At 54.1% G+C, this 20,290-nt stretch overlaps 1 protein-coding gene and 1 long non-coding RNA gene across 2 annotated transcripts in view; one reads left to right on the forward strand and one right to left on the reverse strand.

The window, feature by feature from the left end:
• Window positions 1-9,182: 9,182 nt before the first annotated feature.
• On the reverse strand, window positions 9,183-12,363 carry LOC113593538 (uncharacterized). The gene is made up of 2 exons (XR_003413743.2): window positions 11,222-12,363; window positions 9,183-9,463 (listed from the first exon to the last, which is right to left on the reverse strand). It is a non-coding gene; the product is annotated as an uncharacterized LOC113593538 (long non-coding RNA).
• Window positions 12,364-15,989: 3,626 nt separating this feature from the next.
• SLC6A20 (solute carrier family 6 member 20) overlaps window positions 15,990-20,290 on the forward strand; it is a 36,966-nt gene continuing 32,665 nt past the window's right edge. The window contains exon 1 of the mRNA XM_027038519.2: window positions 15,990-16,194. Within this exon, the coding sequence (XP_026894320.1) occupies window positions 16,074-16,194 (121 nt within the window). The 5' untranslated portion in view covers window positions 15,990-16,073. The remainder of the gene's footprint in view (window positions 16,195-20,290) is intronic.

Consider the following 20,290-nt stretch of genomic DNA (forward strand, 5'->3'; position numbering starts at 1 on the left):
AAATGCTTATATTCTAAAGCTTTTCCATTAGAAGTTCAAGGCCTAATTCCTCTCATGTAAGCAAGTCTTTTGAAAGTAAAAGACAATAGCTGGGTGTTGTATGGAAACCAATTTGACAATAAATTATATTAAAAAAAAAAAAAAAGTAAAAGACGATAAGAGGGCGCCCGGGTGGCTCAGTCGGTTAAGCGTCCGACTTCGGCTCAGGTCTTGATCTTGCGGTTCATGGGTTCAAGCCCCACGTCAGGCTGTGTGTGAATCAGAAGTCCTGGGAAGCCGGTGTAAGCAGCGTCCCCTGCGTGCTCTGGCCAGCAGAGGACAGCAGCCCGCCCGGCTCCTTGCCAGGACTAACGTTGCCGCCCTCGCTGTTCCAGGAGGGGGGCTCGCCCACCTGCTATCCGTCCCAGGAGGGAGAGGCCCTCCCTCCGAGCCTTCGTGTCCCACCTCAGTGCGCCACGGTCTCCAGCTTCCCGGGAACCACTCAGCAGTGCCTTAGGACTGCCTTAGGTCCTTGCCCGGGTGCCGAACACCGAGTCCCAGAGGAGAAGCCCTCTGTCAAGAGCTCTCCTTAGCCGGCTTCTGTTCCATCGCCCACTGGGCCACCATCCTCGAGTTCCGTGCCCGTACATGCCCTTCCGGCCCCTGGCGGTCCGCACTAGCCAGCTGCTTCAGCGCTTTGGGGGAATGATTCACTTTCTTTCCAAGCGGGACAGTAATTCTCTCCACAGGCCATGCTGATACTCGCCCCTGTGGTCTGATCGAGGAGCACTGAGTGCAAGTGACGGCAGATCTTGGGGGGACAGAGGTTATCTGGCCGCTCTTCTCTTCGAGAGAGGCCTCCAAACGATTTCCAGGTCAGGGAGCTGCCCTCTACGACGGCCATGAGCCACTTGCTAAGACCCAAGCATTCAGGGGGGTCTGGGGTGTCAAGGCTCCTGAGGGCATCCGCCCAGACGGGCCCATGTCCCATCCAGAGTCCCCTGCCTTCCTAATCAGGGCGTGGCTTGAGCCAAGGGGACTTTCCAGGCCTCTGAATATGGTCCACTTCCTGATCGTGCCACCCGGGATCCCACCTTGGCCTGAGTCTCGGCCTGTTCTTCTGCATGTGCCATAGGGCATCCTCATTGTCACGGCACCTCCAGTGGTGGCAGTTGGTCGACCAGAGCCTGCTGCTGTGTTCCTCACCCTAGTCCTGCCCCGGTTGGGGTTAGGTGACTGGCCCAGCAGCGTGCTGGAGTCTTACCACCCCACTCAACGTCAGCCCTGGGATCCCACTGTCCTCTGGCTGGCATCCAGGTCCAGTAGTTGGCTTTCCCCGAGACAAGAGTTTTGGTTCAGGCAATTCACTTGGGAGGGGACCCCAGGAAGCACGGTGAGGGCGTGGGGGCACGAGGCGGGAAAGGGCGTGCTCACGTGCAGGGTGCCTCGGTGCTCCGCCAAGCCCCATCCCTCTCCGGAGTGGGGGGTCAGGGCGTCACCCACCAGCTCCCTGCTTCTCGGGTTGCGCCTTGATCCCGGGGCATCGATTCCCGGCACTTCTCGTGCCTGGGTTGAGCAGGCTCCGGTGTCCAAGAAAGGCCTCCAGGTGAAGAGACACAAAGAACCTTCCGCCGGTCACCTCCTGGCGAGGAGAAGTGGATGTGTGTGGGGCATTGATAGCATGTGGTCCCACGATGAACTGAGGAGACCGAAGGGTAGACGCCATGGATGTTCTATGCTGTGAGTCCTTCCTTATCAGAGGGCAAACTCACACCCTGCTCGGCCTCTTCAGCCCAGTGCGCCCACGTGGCCAGGCCACAGCTGCCTTTAAATAGTAACAGCTCTTGAGAGAAAGGATATCCCCGGACTGAGCACCAGACCAGACCTCCCCATTGGGACTCAAGCGTGAGGGCCCCTTATACGAGCTCAATCCCAATGTTTGTGAGACTGAACCTCCACTTTCTGCACAAGCATTGCTTAAGCCATGGAAACCCTTGGGTAGACTGTTCAAGATATTAGATGTTACCTATAAGTTTTCTAATACCAAAACTTCCCCCATACCGGTGACCAAACTTGTTGAAAACTCAGCCACGAGAAAAATCTTTCATACAGAGCATAATTCCCGTCCTTGTTAGGCCTGGATAAGTAGGAAATTATGTCTTTTATTTATTTCTCTTGCCTTATTGCACTGGCCGGGACCTCTAGTACAATGTTGAATAGAAGGCAACGGAGGCCATGCTTGCCTCGTTCCCCGCCTCCGGGGCAACACTCTAAATAACTTCATGAATAAGAACAACGTTTGCAATATTCCGTACTAGATTAGAGACATTCTTTCCTATTCCCAGTTTGCTAAGAGCATTGATACAAATTACAAATGGGTATTGAAGTTGGCCAGATGTCTTTCCTGCATCTATTGAGGTGATGGACTTTCTCTCTCTCTCTCTCCCTCTCCCTCTGTCTCTCTTCTGTTAATACTGCAAAGTACAGCGCTTAATTTTCTGGTGTTCAGCTGTCCTCAGAGTCCTGCAACCATGTCACCTGGTCACTGTGACGGGTGCTGTAGGCACACTGGCACAGCAGCCCCTCGGGCAAGTTTGAACCACAGCTCATCTGAGTCCTAGCAGGACGTCTTTTGATTCTCCCAGTTGACGAGGGGAGAGGGGGTGCGAGGCTAGTGAGGAACTACTCCAAAGCCACCTCCCCCTTGCCTGCCCACCTCCCCTGGGAGGGTTCGGATGAGCTCAGGATAGACCCACAAGATGAACTCAGTCTAGCAACGCGGCGTCCCCCAGCTCGTGTGGTGGCCGTCCTGCCCCTTCGGACCCGAGGGAGAAGGACCCAGGGAGCCGGCACCTTTGCGTTGTTCTCTTCCTTTCACTGTCTACACTGCCTGAATCTAAATTGTATCTTCACTCTCTGACTCGGCCCCACCCTGGCTGCTGCTGCGTGCTTTGTAATCCCCTTCAGGATAAAGAAAGGACCGTGACCCCAGCTGCTGGCAATGTCACTGGTCCTCAGCTGTCCGCCCTTTGCAAACTGCCCAACTAAAGGGAACCACCTGGCCTGGGTTTACACGCCCGACAGGGCGACAGCATCCGACAGTGGTCAGTGCAAAAGCATAAAGGCCAGGCCCTCCCGCCCCCTTCAGAACACCCCCTCCCTGGGTCAAGAGCCTTTCCACCGGGCCTGCCCGGGACCCTCCCCAACTGGGGTCCTGCACACCGACCTCTGTCTCAGTCTGCTTCCCGAGGGGCCCGGCCCGCAGCGGTCACAAGGCACTATCCTTTCATATCTTACTGGTTCCTATTAGTCGACATCTTATTTGGGGGTTTGCATCCCTATTCCCGTCAGAGACGGGTGTGGGATTTTCCTTCCTTGTAAAACAGCTGTTGTTGGAGAGCCACCAACGGCGTTTTCCGAACCGGTCACTGGTTCGTATTCAACAAAACCTTTGAACCCTTTGACCTGCGCTTATCTCACTTTGTAACTAAAATCAGTGATCTGTTATCGGAGTTGGGCCCCGCCCCCCAAGGAGAGAACAGATAGAGAAGTGGGCGGGGTTGATAAGCCCCCCCACCCCCACCCCAGGGTCCCCCAGGACAGCTGCCCTGCTAACTCAGTAAAGGTCTTCCGGCCTGGCTGCGGCTGCTGACACGGTCCAGAGGCTTGAAGCGGCAGGTGCGAGGCTGGAGGCGCGTGGTCTGAAACGTGGGCTCTGCCAGGGGTGCGGTCTCGCAGGCGTGTCCTGGGTCGGGCTCCAAACAGCCAGCGCCGTCTGTTTCTCAGTCCCTTCGGTTTTATATTTTCTGCCTCCTGGCACCGTACATTCTTGCCACATGTTTTGAGATTCTCAAATCACATCTTTAGACCTGCCTCAGGGTCCACGGTGGGTATTGGCTTTAGATAATTATTACGTCTTTTCTAGACAAAGCAACCACCTCCTTCTGCCCCCTTTTGGAGATAGAATTTACATGCAAGAACATGCCCCCGTATTAAGGGCGCGGCTCGACGCGTCTGGACAAACGCGGGGACCCGTGTATGCACCACCACAGTCAAGACATAGGCCATTCTCATCGACCCCCAAAAGTTGCACGGCTTCCCGTATGGGGACCCTCCTGGGCCCTGGGCTCTGGGCCCCCCACGGATCTGCTCTCTCTCGTGATAGCTCAGATGGTATCGTACCATATGCTCTCTCTTCTATCTGGCTCCTTCCGCTCTGCAACTCTTGCTGGTAGACCCATCACCTCTGTCTCTGCCCCTGTCTTCACATCCCCTTGGACACTTGTCATCGGGGTTAGCGTCCTCCCTAACCAGGATGCTCTCATCTCCAAACACCTACTTACACCTGCAAAGGCTCTTTTCCAAGGGAGGTCACAGCCCTGGGTTCTGGGTGGACATTTTGGGGCGGGAGAGGGGGGTCGGCCATTCAGACCATGCGGTGTGTTGGAAAAGAAGGTGCTAGGGTAAAGGAACGACAGCAGAGTTGAATCAGGAAGAAAAAGAGAGCTGGGGGTGTCGAGCGCAAGCTCAGTAGGCCGGCTCCCTCCTCGAGGGGTCGGTCCTGGCCGACGAGCACCCCCAGGCCGAGGGAAGAGCAGACAAGGGCCTGGGACAGGAGGGGCCCGACCTGTGGAAGGGCGGCGAGGAGCGGGCGACAGGGAAGAGCTGAGACTTCCCTCGGAAGGAAGCGTGGCACGGGTGAGCCTTGGAAGGAGAAAACCCAACCGGCCTGTGGCTGCGTTGAGAGCGGACATCCTCGGTCAAGACTGGGAGCAGGGGACAGCTTAGGAGTCATCCAGGTGAGAGCCCGGGGCTTCGATCGAGAGAGGAGCGGTGAAGAGCGGTTGAGTCTGGGTGTTTTGAATCGAAGGCAAACTTGGAGCAAAGGTGCACGGATCCTAGTGTCCGGCTCAGGGCGCGTTCGTGGGGGAAACGCTTGGTTTAACCGGCACCCAGATGAAGCCTCGCCCATTCTCTGCCCCGAGAGGCCTCCTGTGCCCCCGCCTCCGCCGTGGCCCCATCTCTGCCCAGAGGCCGCCACTCTCCTGACTTCCAGCACCCAAGGTTCCCGTGGCTGCTCTTGAACTTCACATACACGGAGTCACCCCGTGTACACCGTGCGTGCGTCGCCCACACACCTGGAGCGTGGACGGTCCTTGTCACCCCAGCTGGTGTTTGCTCACGTGAGCCTTCCACGGCTCACTCGCCACCTGGCAGGTGCCGGGGAGGTGAAGTGCAGGAAGCCTGTCTGTGCCTCGCAGACATCCCGATGAGGACGATGGAGAGACGGCAGACGTCCGTCTAGACAGACGTCTGAGGCCCGACGGGGGCCGGAGAGACAGCGTGGGAGTGACAAGTGTGTAGATGGCTTGAAGCCACGAGATCGCTGCGCGGAAGAGGCGAGCGTGGGTGAGAAGCCGGGGCGCTGCGAGATTGTGAGATCACGGAGAACAGACGGACTCAGCAGAGGAGACCAGCAGCCACGGCAGGGACCCGGGAGCCCACGCCGGGGCCGTCCAGGAGGCCTCCGGGGAGATGCGCCCCAGGAAGCAGTCATCACCCCGGGCAGACACGGCAGACAGGGCAAGAAGGGGACGCTGAGAGCCGACCTTGGCCTGAGCCACAAGGGGTCACGGGTGACCTGGAGAAGACAGTTCCGTTAGACTGGGGGAGGTAGGCCCGGTGCAGGTGACAGTGTGGTGCGTCCGGGGAGGAGAGAAGCCTGGAGTGAGTATCGATGCCTCTTGAGGAGTCTTGCTGTCAAGGAGCCAATATAAAAACAAGAACAAACAGGGCAGAAGCCGGAGGGGGAAGCGGTAACAAGCAAAGGGACTGTGTGAGGAGCCCGGTGTGGTTGGTCTTCTCCCCAGCAGAGCGCACGCCCGACATCGTTTTGTCGGCTCTGAATGTATTTTAGCGAAAGTTGAAAAGGTGGGAAAAAGCGGGCAGAAGGGGATCATTCACAGAGGAGCGCTCGGAATGGTGGGCAAAGGAAAACGGAGGGGGAATCTGTGTTTAAAACAACTTTTTTTAAAACATTTATTCATTTTTGAGAGAGAGACCGAGTGTGAGCGGGGGAGGAGCAGAGAGGGAGGGAGACACAGAATCGGAGGCAGGCTCCGGGCTCTGAGCTGTTCGGCGCAGAGCCCGACGTGGGGCTCGAACTCATGAATCATGAGATCACGACCTGGGCCAAAGTCAGATGCTCAACCAGCGGAGCCACCCAGGCGCCCCAGGGGGTATCTGTGCTTTAAAGCTCCACACATGGGGCACTGGGGTGGCTCAGTCGGCTGAGCATCTGACTCTTGAATTCGGCGCAGGTCATGATCCCAGGGTCGTGGAATCGAGTCCCGAGTCGGGCTCTGCATTTAGCATGGAGGCTTCTTGAGATTCATTCTCTCTCTTTCTCTCCACTACCCCCCCCGACCCCCACTTGCTCACACACTCTCTCTCTAAAAAAAAAATATTTTTTTAATTAAAAATAAAAAGCTCCACAAATGATCCTCCAGCTAGGTTAAAGGAGACTTTAACGTGCCCACGTCCCCCGCCCCAGGGGTCCCACGAGAGCATGTGGGTTTTGACTTAAGAGGCCTGGAGAGGGACCCACGGGTCTGCCTTTCTCACAGGCTCCCCGGGGGTGCCCCTGCTCGTCCACAGACCACGTTCTGAGTATCAACAGACCAAAGAAATCCAATATAATCTGAACTATTGAGCTTGTGAAATGAAGCATGTGTGTTTCCTGGCAGAGTGCGATTCGTAGGGCCACCTCCTGCTATGAAAGGAAAGCACAAGCACAAAACAGCACAGCGGGACACAGGACAGGTCCTCAAGGGGTCACGGATCGGGACAGTGTGGCCCCAGGTCTGTTCTGGCCCTGGAAAATATTTTCACAATGCCCCGTCTGTTCTTCCTCAGCAGATCACGCCTTCTTGCTGGTCTCGGCTGTTTGTTCCCGGCACAAATATGTGGGGCGAAGAGATAACCTTGGCCAACACCAACAGAAAGGACGGAGGGGCCTCTCCACCGCTCCCCGGGGCCCGGTGTTTACAGAGCACGCGGCTGCCTCTCCCAACGGGGGACCAGCCGAGTCGTCGTGGGGAGAGGCCGCAACGTGTTCCCATAAACTCGTTTCCGTGTCTGTTTACTCTGGCCTGAAAAATCCTGTCGGTTCCACTCAGGCCTTTCCTAAAGGACGCCCACTTGGTGGTGTTCACGCAAATTAGCTACTCTAGACCCGGAAAGTCAGCAATTAATTTACAGACGATCCCTCCGGGTTACTCTGTTGAAGGCCCTGTTCTTTGGAAGTGGTCATACGGACAAAGGGACCCCCGGGTGCTAAATTCCTTGTTTCCTCTAACCTTGCTCCGCGTCCCTCCAGGCTCTGCGTTTTCAACAGTATACACTCTAAAGTGTACGGATTCACACCGTTCGCTTCGGCATTTCCCTACGTCACTGCTAGGCGGGGAGGGGGAGAGAAAAACAGTCTTGAATGACCCCCAGTGAAACAATCTGACAAATCCTGAGCGCAGGCCGTTCTGCAATTAAAACGATTGGCCCGGTCTCTCCGGAAAGTCTGTGTCATGAAAATAAAAAGGTGGGGAGGCCGTCCTAAAAGCAGCTGTGCGCGTCAACGACTAAACGCGATGTCTGAACCCTGACCGGCTCCTGGGCGCCTAAAAAATGGCATTTGGGGTCAACTCCCTGAAATTGTCACTTTGCATGCTTCGACCAAGTCTGAAGTTACCTCCTTAGCACATTTCAACTCTAGTCGCGCCAAGTTGCCCAGGATTTTTTACCTTTTTACTTTTTCAAAATCCCATGAAGTAAACATTCCTCGGCAGTGAGATGTTTGGCGTGGATTCAGGGCTCACCCCGATGTCCTGGCGTCATGATGCATCTTGACACACGTTTTTCTTTTTTTTTAACCCCTACACGGGATTCGTTAGGCTGCGTGAATCTGTAGTGGGAAATGCTGAGCTCTTAGTACTTTAAATACTGCTCTGCCTCAATTTCTCCCTCTCCTTCTTCTAGAATACTAAGGAGGCATAGGTTACTACTTCATTGTTCTACATATCTTAACCTTTCTCGTAGTCTTTTGACCTCTTTGTCTCTCTGAGCAGGGTTCCAGAAAATTCTTTCTGACATACCTTCGAGTTCATCGAATCTCTCCCTGATTGCGTCTCACCCACTTTTAAACCCATCCACCGAGTTTCCGGTGTCTCATTTTTATGGCATTTTTCGTTTCAGAAGCTCCACTTGGTTTTTATTCCAACGATCTGTATCATTTTCCATTCTCTGCTCCTCACTTTTTATTTTCCGCTTTGACAATCCATCATGGACCGACAAGGGCCGAAATCTCTCTCCTGACGGTAGACCTGTCAGTTTCTCCCTGTGGCCCTACCAAGTTTTGCTTCCAGTTTTTTGAAGCTAGTTGATTCATTGTAGTCAACTTTGACAATGTCACACGTTGCCAGTGATAGATGTCCTTTCTGTCACTCATAACACTTTTTGGTTTCGAGTCTGTTTTGTCTGATGCAACCCAGCTCTCCGTGACTTTCTTTTGAATAATGTTTTCCTGGTATCTCCCCTTCACCCATTTACTATAAGTTTTTCTGTTATGTGTACTGTGTGTCTTATAAATGAACTTTTTACTCCCGTCTTTCACCCGGTCCATTTACTCCATTTATATTTACGATAATTACGGACACATTTGGACTTCTTTCCCCATTTTACTTCTTGCTTGCCATTTGTTCTGAATTGGTACTAATGCTCCCCCTCCCCCGTTGTTTTGTTTTGTTTTGTTTTTGTTTGTTGGTTCGTTTGTTTTTTACTTTCACCAGACCACGCGAGAATATAAAACAACCAGAAGTCCAGGCTGCTGTAGAGTTTTGACACATACACACGAATCGGCAGCAACCATTCTAAGATTCATCTACCAAAGTTAAAAATACACACGCCTCTGTTTCAGCAAATCCACCCACAGAAACGCTTGTCCACACGCCCGTAGGACACACGTACCTGAATGCCCAACAGCCTTCTTCGTAAGAGCCAAATCCAAAAATAATCCAAATGTGGATGAGTGATCTGCAGTTACAATCATACAGAAAATACAACTGAGTGGCCAGAAAAAAAAAAGGAATTAAGCACAGCTACACATACCAACTTGGAGGAAACTGAAAATAATAATGTGATGTGAAAAGAAATCAAACACCGAAGAATAGCCATTATATTTTTTCCTGATACAAAGTTTAAACCCAGACAAAACAGAACTGGAGTCGGATTCACGCCCGGGGCGTAAAACCATACAGGAAAGCAAGACGGTGTCAGCACGGGGTCACTTCTGCAGGAAGGGCGTGGGTGCGACGCGCAGGGTCGGTGAAGGGACCGCTGGGGCGCTGGCCATCCCTTTCGTGACCTGGGTGAGACGGTCATTTCTGAGCCGTGTATCTTCGCGTGCAGTTGTCTGAATGGGTATTATATTTCGCTGTGAAAAGAGGGAAAAAAAGGAATATCGTTCATCAGTAGCTCTTTTTTCTTTTTTAATGTTTATTTATTTTTGAGACAGAGAGAGACAGAGCATGAATGGGGGAGGGTCAGAGAGAGGGAGACACAGAATCGGAAATAGGCTCCAGGCTCTGAGCTGTCAGCACAGAGCCCGACGCGGGGCTCAAACTCACGGACCGTGAGATCATGACCTGAGCCGAAGTCGGACGCCCAACCGACTGAGCCACCCAGGTGCCCCGGTAGCTCTTTTTTCTACTCACTCACCATCATCTCCCAAACCTCCGCTTTCACTGCCACGGTGACATCCTTTCACTGAGTCGTCTAGTCTTCAAAGTTGCTGTATCCTCGGTGTGGGTCTGGGCACGCGAGGTCACAGGGGGAGCTGGGCGCGCACACAGTCCTGGCGCTGGAGGGGGCTTAGCGAGGAGGAGGGGTCTCCATCATCACAGGGGGAAAGCGGAAGGGATGGACCCGGCGGGCTCAGTATAATTTAGGTGGCACATCATTCCCTTGTAAGAGGTGAAGGAGAAAAGCTATCTGCCACGCTGGGCAGCCCGGCTCCGGACCCTTCCTCTAAAACAGAGGCGTGGGCTTGGGGGGCGCCTGGGGGGCTCGGTCGGTTCAGCGTCCGACTCTTGATTTCGGCTCAGGTCTTGATCTCATGGCTTCTGGGATCGAGCCCCGCATCGGGCTGAGCGTCAAACCTGCTTGGGATTGTCTCTCTCTCTCCCCGCCTCTCTCTGCTCCTCCCCGCCTCGTGCTCACTCGGTCGCTCTCAAAATCAGTAGACGTTAAAAAAAAAAATTATTTAAAAATAAAAAAAACAGTGTTTTAAAGGCATGGGCTTGGCAGTGGGGCTCTAGTACTTTCTTCGGACCTTAACTCTTTTGCCAGAGTTCTGCACGGACACCCAATATATAGAAACATCATGGTATGGCGGCTCCATTCGGGGGCCCACTCCTGCTTCCCAAGCCCTGGACACATGTCCTCAGCGTTCTGGGGCTGTGTGGGCACAGAGTGTGGGCGAGGTCCGTGGCGCCCCCACCCCCCCACCCCGCCACCATGGCACACATAGCACTGGGAAGACACGAAGACTTTTACAACCTTAATTATCAGCTTCTGTCAAAATGCGTGAGGAAAGCCCCTGCTTTGCCTGTAGGGCAATGATATAAAGCTTCATTTAAAAAAAAAATTTTTTTTAATGTTTATTTACTTTTGGGAGAGACAGAGACAGAATGCGAGTGGGTTAGGGGCAGAGAGGGAGGGAGACACGGAATCCAAAGCAGGCCCCAGGCTCCAAGCTGTCAGCCCAGAGCCCGACGCGGGGCTCGAACTCATGGACCGTGAGATCATGACCTGAGCTGAAGTCGGACACTCAGCCGACTGAGCCACCCAGGCGCCCCAAGACCTGCATTTTAACGATAACCCAGGGCATCTGTGGGCACATGGGTGCTTGCAGAGCACGGTCGAAGGGGCTGGCTGCGCTGAGAGTCCCGGGGTCGAGCCCAGGAGCTCCCTTTGCAGCCAGGAAAGGCTCAGGTCTCATGGGAATTCCTGCCTCTTCAACACGACGCGCACACACACAAGCACACACACGCACTTCCCCCCCCACACACACACACATAGAGGCATGTGCACACACATACACATGCATGCACACGCTCAGCCCAGAGGCAGGGGCTCCCCCAGATCTCGAGGTGCGTGTCTCTGTGCCGCCCCAGGGACAACGAGCAGGTACCTTGGGCAGCAGGGAGGGGGCGCCGTCCCATCCAGAGCCGTGCCTCCAGTCCCCAAGCCGAGCGAGCTCCTGGCACGTCATAGGCGAGCCATAAAAGCTCGAATGTCTGAAGAAACTTCCTGAAATGTGGGCGCCCGGGCTGTCGATTATGGACTGACACCGAAGTGCCCAGATTCTGTGGCAGCCTTTTCACGTATCAGCGAACCTTTACTGAGACTCAAGCACGCACCTGGGCTGGGGAGAAAACGGTGGGTAAGACGTGACCCAGCCACGGAGCAGAGGGGACACATATCTTGCGTTCTTCGTGACAGGGCCACGCGGAGAGCATTAGAAACCAGATGTGCGCCCCAGGCTGGGAGCAGGAAAGAGAGAGCAACAGAGTCTGGCCAGGGCTGGGGTGCTGGGCTTCCCAGAAACGGTAGTGTTCCATCTGGGTCAGGAAGCAGGGGGAGGCTTTTCCCAGGTCAAGAAGGGAGAAGGTGTTCCTGGTCGAGGGGACTGCCCACGGGTATAAAAAAGCACATTATATTCCAGAAGGTGAAAAGTCTAGTTTCTCTGGAACCTAGGTGAGCAAGGATCAAATTCCTCTTGGCCCCATTAAAAAATAAATTCCTCAGGGCCTTACAGAACAGGCTGAGGAGTTTGGACTTTATCTCGTGGGGAACCGGGGACTGGTGGGGGTAAGTAACAGCATTATCGCTGGGGTGAGCACATGATTGAAAGTGGCCTGGCTGCGATCGGTGGGGTAAGAATCTGGAATCCTGGAAATCTGTGACCACACCTATGCAACTGAGTCAGGACCGCCCCTTCCTTCTCCACCCTCTTCCCTGAGCCAGATAATTCTGGTAGGCTGGCCTTCTATCCTGCTGAAGCCGCGTCCTCATTGACACGTGGCAGGCTAAGACGGGACAGGTCCTCTGGTCAGAGGGGAAGATTTCTTCCATTCTGGCAGGGAGCACCGGGGAGCACTCAGGGCAGGGCTTCACCAAGCCTAGAACCTTGTTGCCCTTGGGCACTTGAACTCGCTCTCCGTGACACAGAGGTTGCCCCCCCAGCCCCAAGGCCCTATGGGGTGCTGGAGCCAGGTCCCACGGGCTTGCGAGTGCCAGCTGGTACCTTTTCCAGAATTTTATGAGCTGATTTTTTTTTTTTAAAGTTTACTTATTTTTGAGAGAGAGACAGAGACAGAGTGCGAGCAGGGGAGGGGCAGAGAGAGAGAGAGAGGGAGACACAGAATCCGAAGCAGGCTCCAGGCCCTGAGCTGTCAGCACAGAGCCCGACCCGGGGCTCGAACCCGCGGACTGCAAGACCGTGAGCTGATTGCCAAACAGAACCCTTGTCGGGGTGCCTGGGTGGCTCAGTTGGTTAAGCATCTGACTCTTGATCTTGGCTCAGGTCATGATCTCACGGTTCGTGGGTTCGAGCCCCACGTCGGGCTCTGCACTGAAGCCAGGGAGCCTGCTTGGGCCTCTCTCTCTGTCTCTTTCTCCAAATAAATAAATAAACATTAAAAAAAAAGCACAGAGCCATTATTAAAACTTAAGTTATATAAACTACAGTTAAATGATCTAAAACAGAAATAACAAATACTCATCCCCCCCCCCCCCCGCTTCCTAATGATCTACTGCCCCTCCATCATGCCGTTGAGGCCATGTGCACCGCGTGTGGAGAATGGAGAGCCCTCCAACAGTGCGCTCCTGCACGTCCCCGCGAAGCGCCACGTTCAGCGCCCCCCCCCCCCCCGTGGGAAGCCTGGAATCGGCCCCGGTGGGAGTATTGACAACAGCAAGATCGGCGAGGGCCGCAAGCCAGGGTTCGCAGAGAGCTGGGTGTGAAGCATTTGCCATCGCTACACCACTAACCTCCACGCCTCCCCCCCCTTCGCTGGCTCCCATGAAAGCACACCCCGCCCCCCTCAGGCCTGTTCTTCACCCTTCTAGCAACACAATTACTCTTGGCAGATTAGCTCGCAGGTGGGTGTCAGGAAGGTGTGGGGACCCTGGCGAGAGTCCTGAGCGTCCGCCCCTGAAGAGTCACTCAGTCCTGCTGTGGGGCATCTCCCCGTGCTTCCCACAAACCCCACCCAGGACCTCACACCCCGGACGGCCTCCCGGGGCGTCTGGCAGTGTGAGTGCCCGAGCCCTGGAAGCGGGAAATGGCAGAGGGGCCTTGCCTGGTCAAGCCAACAACCCGCAAACAGCACAGCCTCACATTCTAGGTGGCAGGCGACCGTGCTGGGCGTCCCTCCAGGGTGCCCGGTTCCTGAATGCCACCGTGCGGCCGGGCACCCTCCAGGGAAAACTCCTTTCCAAGGACAAGACCGCGCCAAGCAGACAGCTGGAGGCGGCAACATGCCTTCTGTCTAAACCAGTCAGCAACACTAAAAAGGCGGCCCCGTCTACAGACCGCCGAGACTCCTCTTGCCACAGATTTAAATTCTCAGGAATACCTTCGTGACCTTGGAGTTGCTAAGGGAGACGTGTCTCAAACAGGACATCTGTTTAAAACAAAACAAAAGAAAACCAAAACCAAAAAACTGACAGAGAACACCGAAAGGGGAGGATTGGCCAATTGCACTTTGTTAAATTCAAGGACGTCTGTTCATCAGAAGACAGCACCGATGGAAGAAAAAGGCAGCTCGCAGACGGAGGGAAGAAATCTGTCCCGCATAAAACTGACAGGGGGCTCGTATCCAGAATGTGCAGGGAACCCTGGGTCAGAAGGAAAAGACAGACAAGTGAATTGCAGAGCAGCAAAGGCACGTGCGCTTCGCGAAAGAGGTTCTCCAGATGACCCAGGTCGCCTAGGGAAAGGTATGCAGCCTCATTAGTATCCGGGAAGTGACAATTAAAAGTCACGGTGAACTATCACCACACGCCCACAAAGCCGGGTAGCACTTTGAGAACAGAATGACAGACGTTGGTGAGGACCCAGGACAACCGAAACTCTCGTGGGAGTATAAACTGGTACCACCTCTCTAGAAAAGAGTTTGGCAACACCTGCCAAGGCCGCGCACACACTTGCCGTCCGGCCCGGAAGTTCCCAGCGTTGCGTGTATTCGCCTGCCCGAGGGCAAGTACTAGAATGTTCCTCACTGCTTTATTCACAGCAGCCCCAAACATCCTGCGGTCATTGACTAGGGTATGTTGACCGCATAGAATACTATGTAGCCGTGAGAAAGAACAGCCTTAGAACCACACGCTGCCGCGGACTGAATCCCACAAGGAAGCCAGGCACCATAGAGCGCATGCCGCACGAGTCCACGTGTGTGATGTAGTTCACGTGCAAAAGCAGCGGAAACTAGCCTGGGCTGGTGGGTCCCTCTGGGGAGGAGGCCAGTTGTAGAAAAAACACTCACCAGAATCCAAAGTTTAAAAATCAAAATGGTCCCCTGCCCCTTGCTGCACTGTGGACTTTTCCTGCTCTGCCTTTTGGAGACAGAAACTTCAAGGACGGGTAGCATGTCCGAGAAGCCCCTACCTTCCTGACCACACTGCCCTTTGTCAGCCACCGGCCAGGCAGGAGCACTGGGGACACCAGAGTAATGATTTCATTTTGGCTTCAAGGAAGATTTCCACTGGCGACTCCACCTTTCATCTCTTTTTAATTTTAATTATATATCAAGAATTTTCATAGCGCTCATTGTGTACCAGGCACTGTTCAAAGTATAATATTAATGAACTGATTTAGCGCATTACGCATTCATTCATCCAGACCCCTGGGGACTTATAACAGTGACCCCTGTATCGAGCACTTACTATAATGCCACTGAGTAAGCTATCAATTAATTCTCACATGGGCCCTTGGGAGGGGGAGAGGTTTGTTTCAATTGTTTCAATGAGGCAACAGTGGTTCAGAGAGGTTAAGTGACTTGTGCAAGGTCACACAGCTAAGTCAGTGACAGAAGCATTTCTCCAAAGCACCATGCTTAGACACGTCTAGTGACCACCCTGAACCAAATAACCTTTCCAGACTGGTCTCTTAGGCCTCAATGCCAGTGTCATGAATCAGAATCACAGAGGTCGTTCAAAACCGGATTCCTGGCCCCACCCGGCATCACAGAGCCGGACTCCCCACCCTACACACAGTAGGCAAGTAGGGCCTGTCTGCAGATGGAGGGAAACCTGGCCGCCTGGATGGCTCTTCCTCCAAGAAGTGTGTGTCTTTGGGCGGTGGAGGAGGGTGGAAAGTGCCTCCCTCCCTCGCTCCCTTCCTCCCAGTTTCTGGGCAATGTTACATCTCCTACTCTGGGAAGCCCTCCCTGACTACCCCAGCCTATACCCCAGTACTGCTCACCCTTTTTCTTTGCCTTAGTTGTCTTCTTCGTGCCTCGGGCTTTTATATGGACTAAAATGAACTATATGAAATTGTCCTTTCCATTTCAACGGTAGTTGAAAATGGGACATTTTATCCTGTCCAATGAATGTAAGCCTTTCCCTGCGGGGAATGCCCGAACACCCGGTCCCGGAGGGAGGGTCGGGGATGTCTGTTGTTCACAGCCTCATCCGCAGCCCAAGCCCAGCACCCGGCAGGCACCCAGGAAACGACGGGTAGGTGGGCTGGGAGAACCCGACGGCTCCCAAGAGCCGCCGCGCAGGAACACACCCCGGGCGCCGCCCCCGTGCCGCGCAATCCCGGGCACCTTCCCGGCCGCGGCGGCCCCGGGCGGGCGGGGTGGGGCCCGCCGTCATCCATTTACCAGCCTCGCCCCTCGGCGGGCGCGCGTTAATGAGATTAGCAATTAAAAAGCGAGCGAGCCTGTGGCGGCGGCGGCGGGGCTACCACAGGGCCGAGCGGGCGGGACGCGCGCGGCAGCAGCGCACCGAAGCAGCCCCCCGCCGAGCCCGCGGCCATGGAGAAGGCGCGGCCGCTGTGGGCCAACCCGTTGCAGTTCGTCTTTGCCTGCATCTCGTACGCCGTGGGCCTGGGCAACGTGTGGCGCTTCCCCTACCTGTGCCAGATGTACGGCGGAGGTGAGTGCGCCGGAGGGGGTGCGCGCCAGCCGGCGCTGGGCCCGTGCTCCCCGCCGGTAAACTGAGGCGCGCCGCTGCCCAGCTCTTCCCCCAGAGCCGCCCTCGTGGCGGGGGGGGGGGGGGATGCTCTCTGCAACCCCCCGATCCCATCCCAGGGGCGGCCCAGCGCCTCACACCCTTGCTGAGAGCCCTAGGAGGGCCGGGGAGCGTTTTCTCCCTGGGGCAGTAGTCTGACTTCTGAGCAAGCCTTCCCTTTACCTGGGAACAGTGAGCAGGAAATTGGCTTGCTCGACAGAAACTCTTGACACCAGTTTTCAAATCAGAAGCGTATTCCCAGCAGCGCGATTTGAAACTCCGGGTCAAAGGGTCTTGAGCCAGCTGTTTAAATCTTTTTGTTACAGCATTGGTTTGGGTTTGGAACCGCAGGTGACAGGACAGGCAAGTCATTGCAATTCTGTTGTTTCGGGTTTGGTTTGATTTTACAAGTGCTTCCTCTGACGCATCGTGCACACTCACCAGCTAGACCAACACACGCACCTCATTTTCCCTTAACGTTACAGAGAGCCGGGGACACCTTCGTGACATGCCACAGAGCCTCTGTGCATGCGGTTGTCGCTTTGGAAGGCAGTGTGGCAAGAGGGGTTCAAGTCTCAGCATTGAACAGTTTTTCTTCCTCGGTTCCATTTCTAGAATTCTACCTGAAGGAAATGATCAGAGTTCTGACCGAGGGTGGAAGGATGGTCTCGATCTTTTTTTTTTTTTTACATTTTATTTATTTTTGAGAGAGAGAGAGAGACAGAGAGACAGAGACAGAGCACAAGTGGGGGAGGGGCAGAGAGAGAGGAAGACACAGAATCCGAAGCAAGCTCCAGGCTCCGAGCTGTCAGCACAGAGCCCGATGCTGGGCCCAAACCCATGAATCGCAAGGTCGTGACCTGAGCCGAGGTCAGTTGCTTAACCGACTGAGCCACCCACGTGCCCCTGGTCTCCATCTTTTAATAAGAGTAAAATGTGGGAAACTTCCTAAGCCCTTGGGGCACCTGGGTGGCTCAGTTGGTTAAGCGGCCAACTTCAGCTCAGGTCAGGATCTCACGTTTGTGGGTTTGAGCCCTGCATCGGGCTCTGTGCTGACAGCTCAGAGCCTGCTTGGGATTCTCTCTCTCTCTCTCTCTCTCTCACTCAAAAATAAATAAACTTAAAAAAAGAAGAAGAAGAAGAAGAAAAGAACTTCCTGAGCTGTCAACTAAAGGGGTTGGTTCGGTAAATTATGGAACATCCATGTAATGGTGTTCTTTGCAGCCACTAAGAAGGAGTTTTCAGAACTTTCGTGTACGTTTTCTCCTGTCATATTCAGTGGAGGGAGGGGAAGTCAGAATCAAAACTGTGTAAAAGGGATGATCTCAATTATGTTTAAAAATATGCCAAGAAAAGAGAGGAGGAAAAAAACACTCCAAAATATTAATAATAGTTATCTCAGAGTGATTTTTCTCTGCTTTGTACTGTGTGTGTACATGTGAGTGTGTGTGTGTGTGTGTGTGTGTGTGTGTGTGATGCCTTCTATAATCGGAAATGTTTTTCACCATGAAGGACAATAAGAGATGTTAGACCAAAGGATTCACAAAACGTAACCCGTGTAAGAAGGACCAAGACGTAAAACACTGCTCCCCCTCCCCTTTCCCCACCAGCTCAAAAACAAAACAAAACAAAAACCCAAAACTTGACAAAAAGTCAATCCACGGAGTTGTTTGGTTTTTTGTTTTTTTTTTTTTACATAGCGAATCTTAACTCTCTGGTTCCTTTTTTAAAATTTTTTAATGTTTACTTATTTATTTATTTTTAATTAAAACAATTTTTAAAACATTTTTAACATTTCCTTTTTATTTTTGAGAGAGAGAGGGAGACAGAGTGTGAACAGGGGAGGGTCAGAGAGAGAGGGAGACACAGAATCCGAAGCAGGCTCCAGGCTCTGAGCCGTCAGCACAGAGCCCGACGCGGGGCTCGAACTCACAGACCGTGAGATCGTGACCTGAGCCGAAGTCGGCCGCTCAAATGACTGAGCCACCCAGGTGCCCTTCTCTGATTCCTTTATTCATTTGAAGGACATAAATACATTATAATTCTTCGAAGGGCCTGTGTTGCCATATGTTGTAACAGCTTCATAACTGACTTTTCAAAGAATTGTCTGCATGAGGTTTCCTCGTCCTGCTGTGCTCGGCACACCCAGCCATGATACCTCTTGCCTGGCTGCGTGTTTTCCAGCTATCGGTCCAGGTGAGCCTTGCTGTCACATGACTGTTTAATTCCTTGTTAATAACAACACCGTCCCCTGAATCGTCTGCAGGTGACACAGGTAGGCTGGAGTCGTTCTGGAACAGAATATATGGAGGGAGTTGCTGAGGACACCTCAAGCCCTCCAGGACCCAGAAAAGGAGAGAAGAAGAAACCCTGGGGGCGCCTGGGTGGCTCAGTCGGTTGAGCCTCTGACTCTTGATTTCGGCTCAGGTCATGATCTCACGGCTCATGGGTTCGAGCCCCGTGTCGGGCTCTGTGCTGACAGTGCAGAGCAGAGCCTACTTGGGATTCTCTGCGTGTCCCTCTCCCTCTCTGCCCCTCTCTCGCTCGCTCTCTCTTTCTTTCAAAATAAATGAATAAATTAAAAAAAAAAAGGGGGAAGAAGAAATCCTGGGTGTGGTACATAGTGTATACTTGGGCTGGATGGGTGGATGGATAAATGCTGGCTGATGGATGGGCGGGCACGGAGGAGAGGACGGGTGGGTGGCCGGCTGGAGGCGTCCGAGGTGGGCAGGTACAGGCTGGGCCGGTGGCACCCCCTTAAGCATAAGTGTCTACAGAATAAAAGACGAAACAGCTTATCCAGGCACAGTTAGGACTTCGTCACCCGACACCGGCCCCTATTTCCACCCCATCGTCTGCTATCCGTTCATCTTGTAGTCCCGCCAACTGTTCTGGACCACTTCTCTGTCCAGAGAATGGGTATTCCCTGCCTCTACACTTTGCACGAGGTTATTTCCTCCCCCTGGGAAGCCGCCGTTAGCCTGGAGCCCCCTTTCCCGGTCTCCCCCCAGCCCCACGCTGTGAAGCAGCCGGGTCAGAAGAGGCGCCGGTGAGTATTTGTTGGACGGATGAGCAAGCTCTGTTAGGAAAAGCGCAGGAGACGCGAGGTGGGGTTGCCGGTGGTTTTCCCCAAGCCTTGCCCTGCCCGGCAGTGTCACCTGCTGATAGGTGACATGTGTGGCCCCAAATCCAGGCCGTTTGCAGACCCACTGTCTTCCCTAAAGCTAAAAGGGAAGCCAAGCACGTCATGAGAGGCTCCAGAGGAGCGTCTAACCTTCTAAATGACCCACCACCTCCCGCCAACAAAGAGCTTGTTTATAAACTACAGAGCCAGGCTGTGCCGAAATACTTCCCAGAATAAAACGGATTAGGGGTCCGTGCGCCCTTCCACGGGGCTGTGCCTGTGACCCGGAGGCTTGTTCCCGTCCTGCCCTTCCGAGCCAGGCCCAGCATGAGGAATGTTAATTCGGAAGATTACATTCCGGGTACCAACCCCCGCCGTTCAGCGCCCCGGCGCTTGGCAGACGTAAAAGACAGCACAAAACCCCACCTTGAGCGAGTCCCCTGGCCTCGGCGACTGTGTCAGGGTGGGAGACCCTGTGGTTCCAGAACGGAGCCGGGACACGAAGGCGATGCGCACACCCGTGGGGAAACTAGATACCCCAGTGCCTGATTTGTACGTAAAGGCGCTCGAGTCGCGGAAGAAACGGGGACGCCTGAGAACAGTGGTGTGGCTGGTGGCAACGTGGACGGTTTTCCCCTAAGTCTTCTATTATATTTGAACCGTGAAGAGGAAGAAATCGGAGGACACCTGCCTGTGTTGTGGTTGGATGACACCCAGACTGGATGTCCCACGTCCCCCCGAAGCCCCCCCGCACCTCCCTTCCCTCCTCTCGGGTCCTTAGAGCTGTACGTCTTCAACTGTAGCCTCCCTGGGGAGCCCCATAAACTGCAGGTCTGTGGCCCCTGCCCCCTGAGACCCTGACTCAGACCTGCGGTGAGGCAGGGACGGAATCTGCCT

This window comes from Acinonyx jubatus, chromosome A2 (assembly GCF_027475565.1).
Source record: "Acinonyx jubatus isolate Ajub_Pintada_27869175 chromosome A2, VMU_Ajub_asm_v1.0, whole genome shotgun sequence".
NCBI classification, from domain to species: domain Eukaryota; kingdom Metazoa; phylum Chordata; class Mammalia; order Carnivora; family Felidae; genus Acinonyx; species Acinonyx jubatus.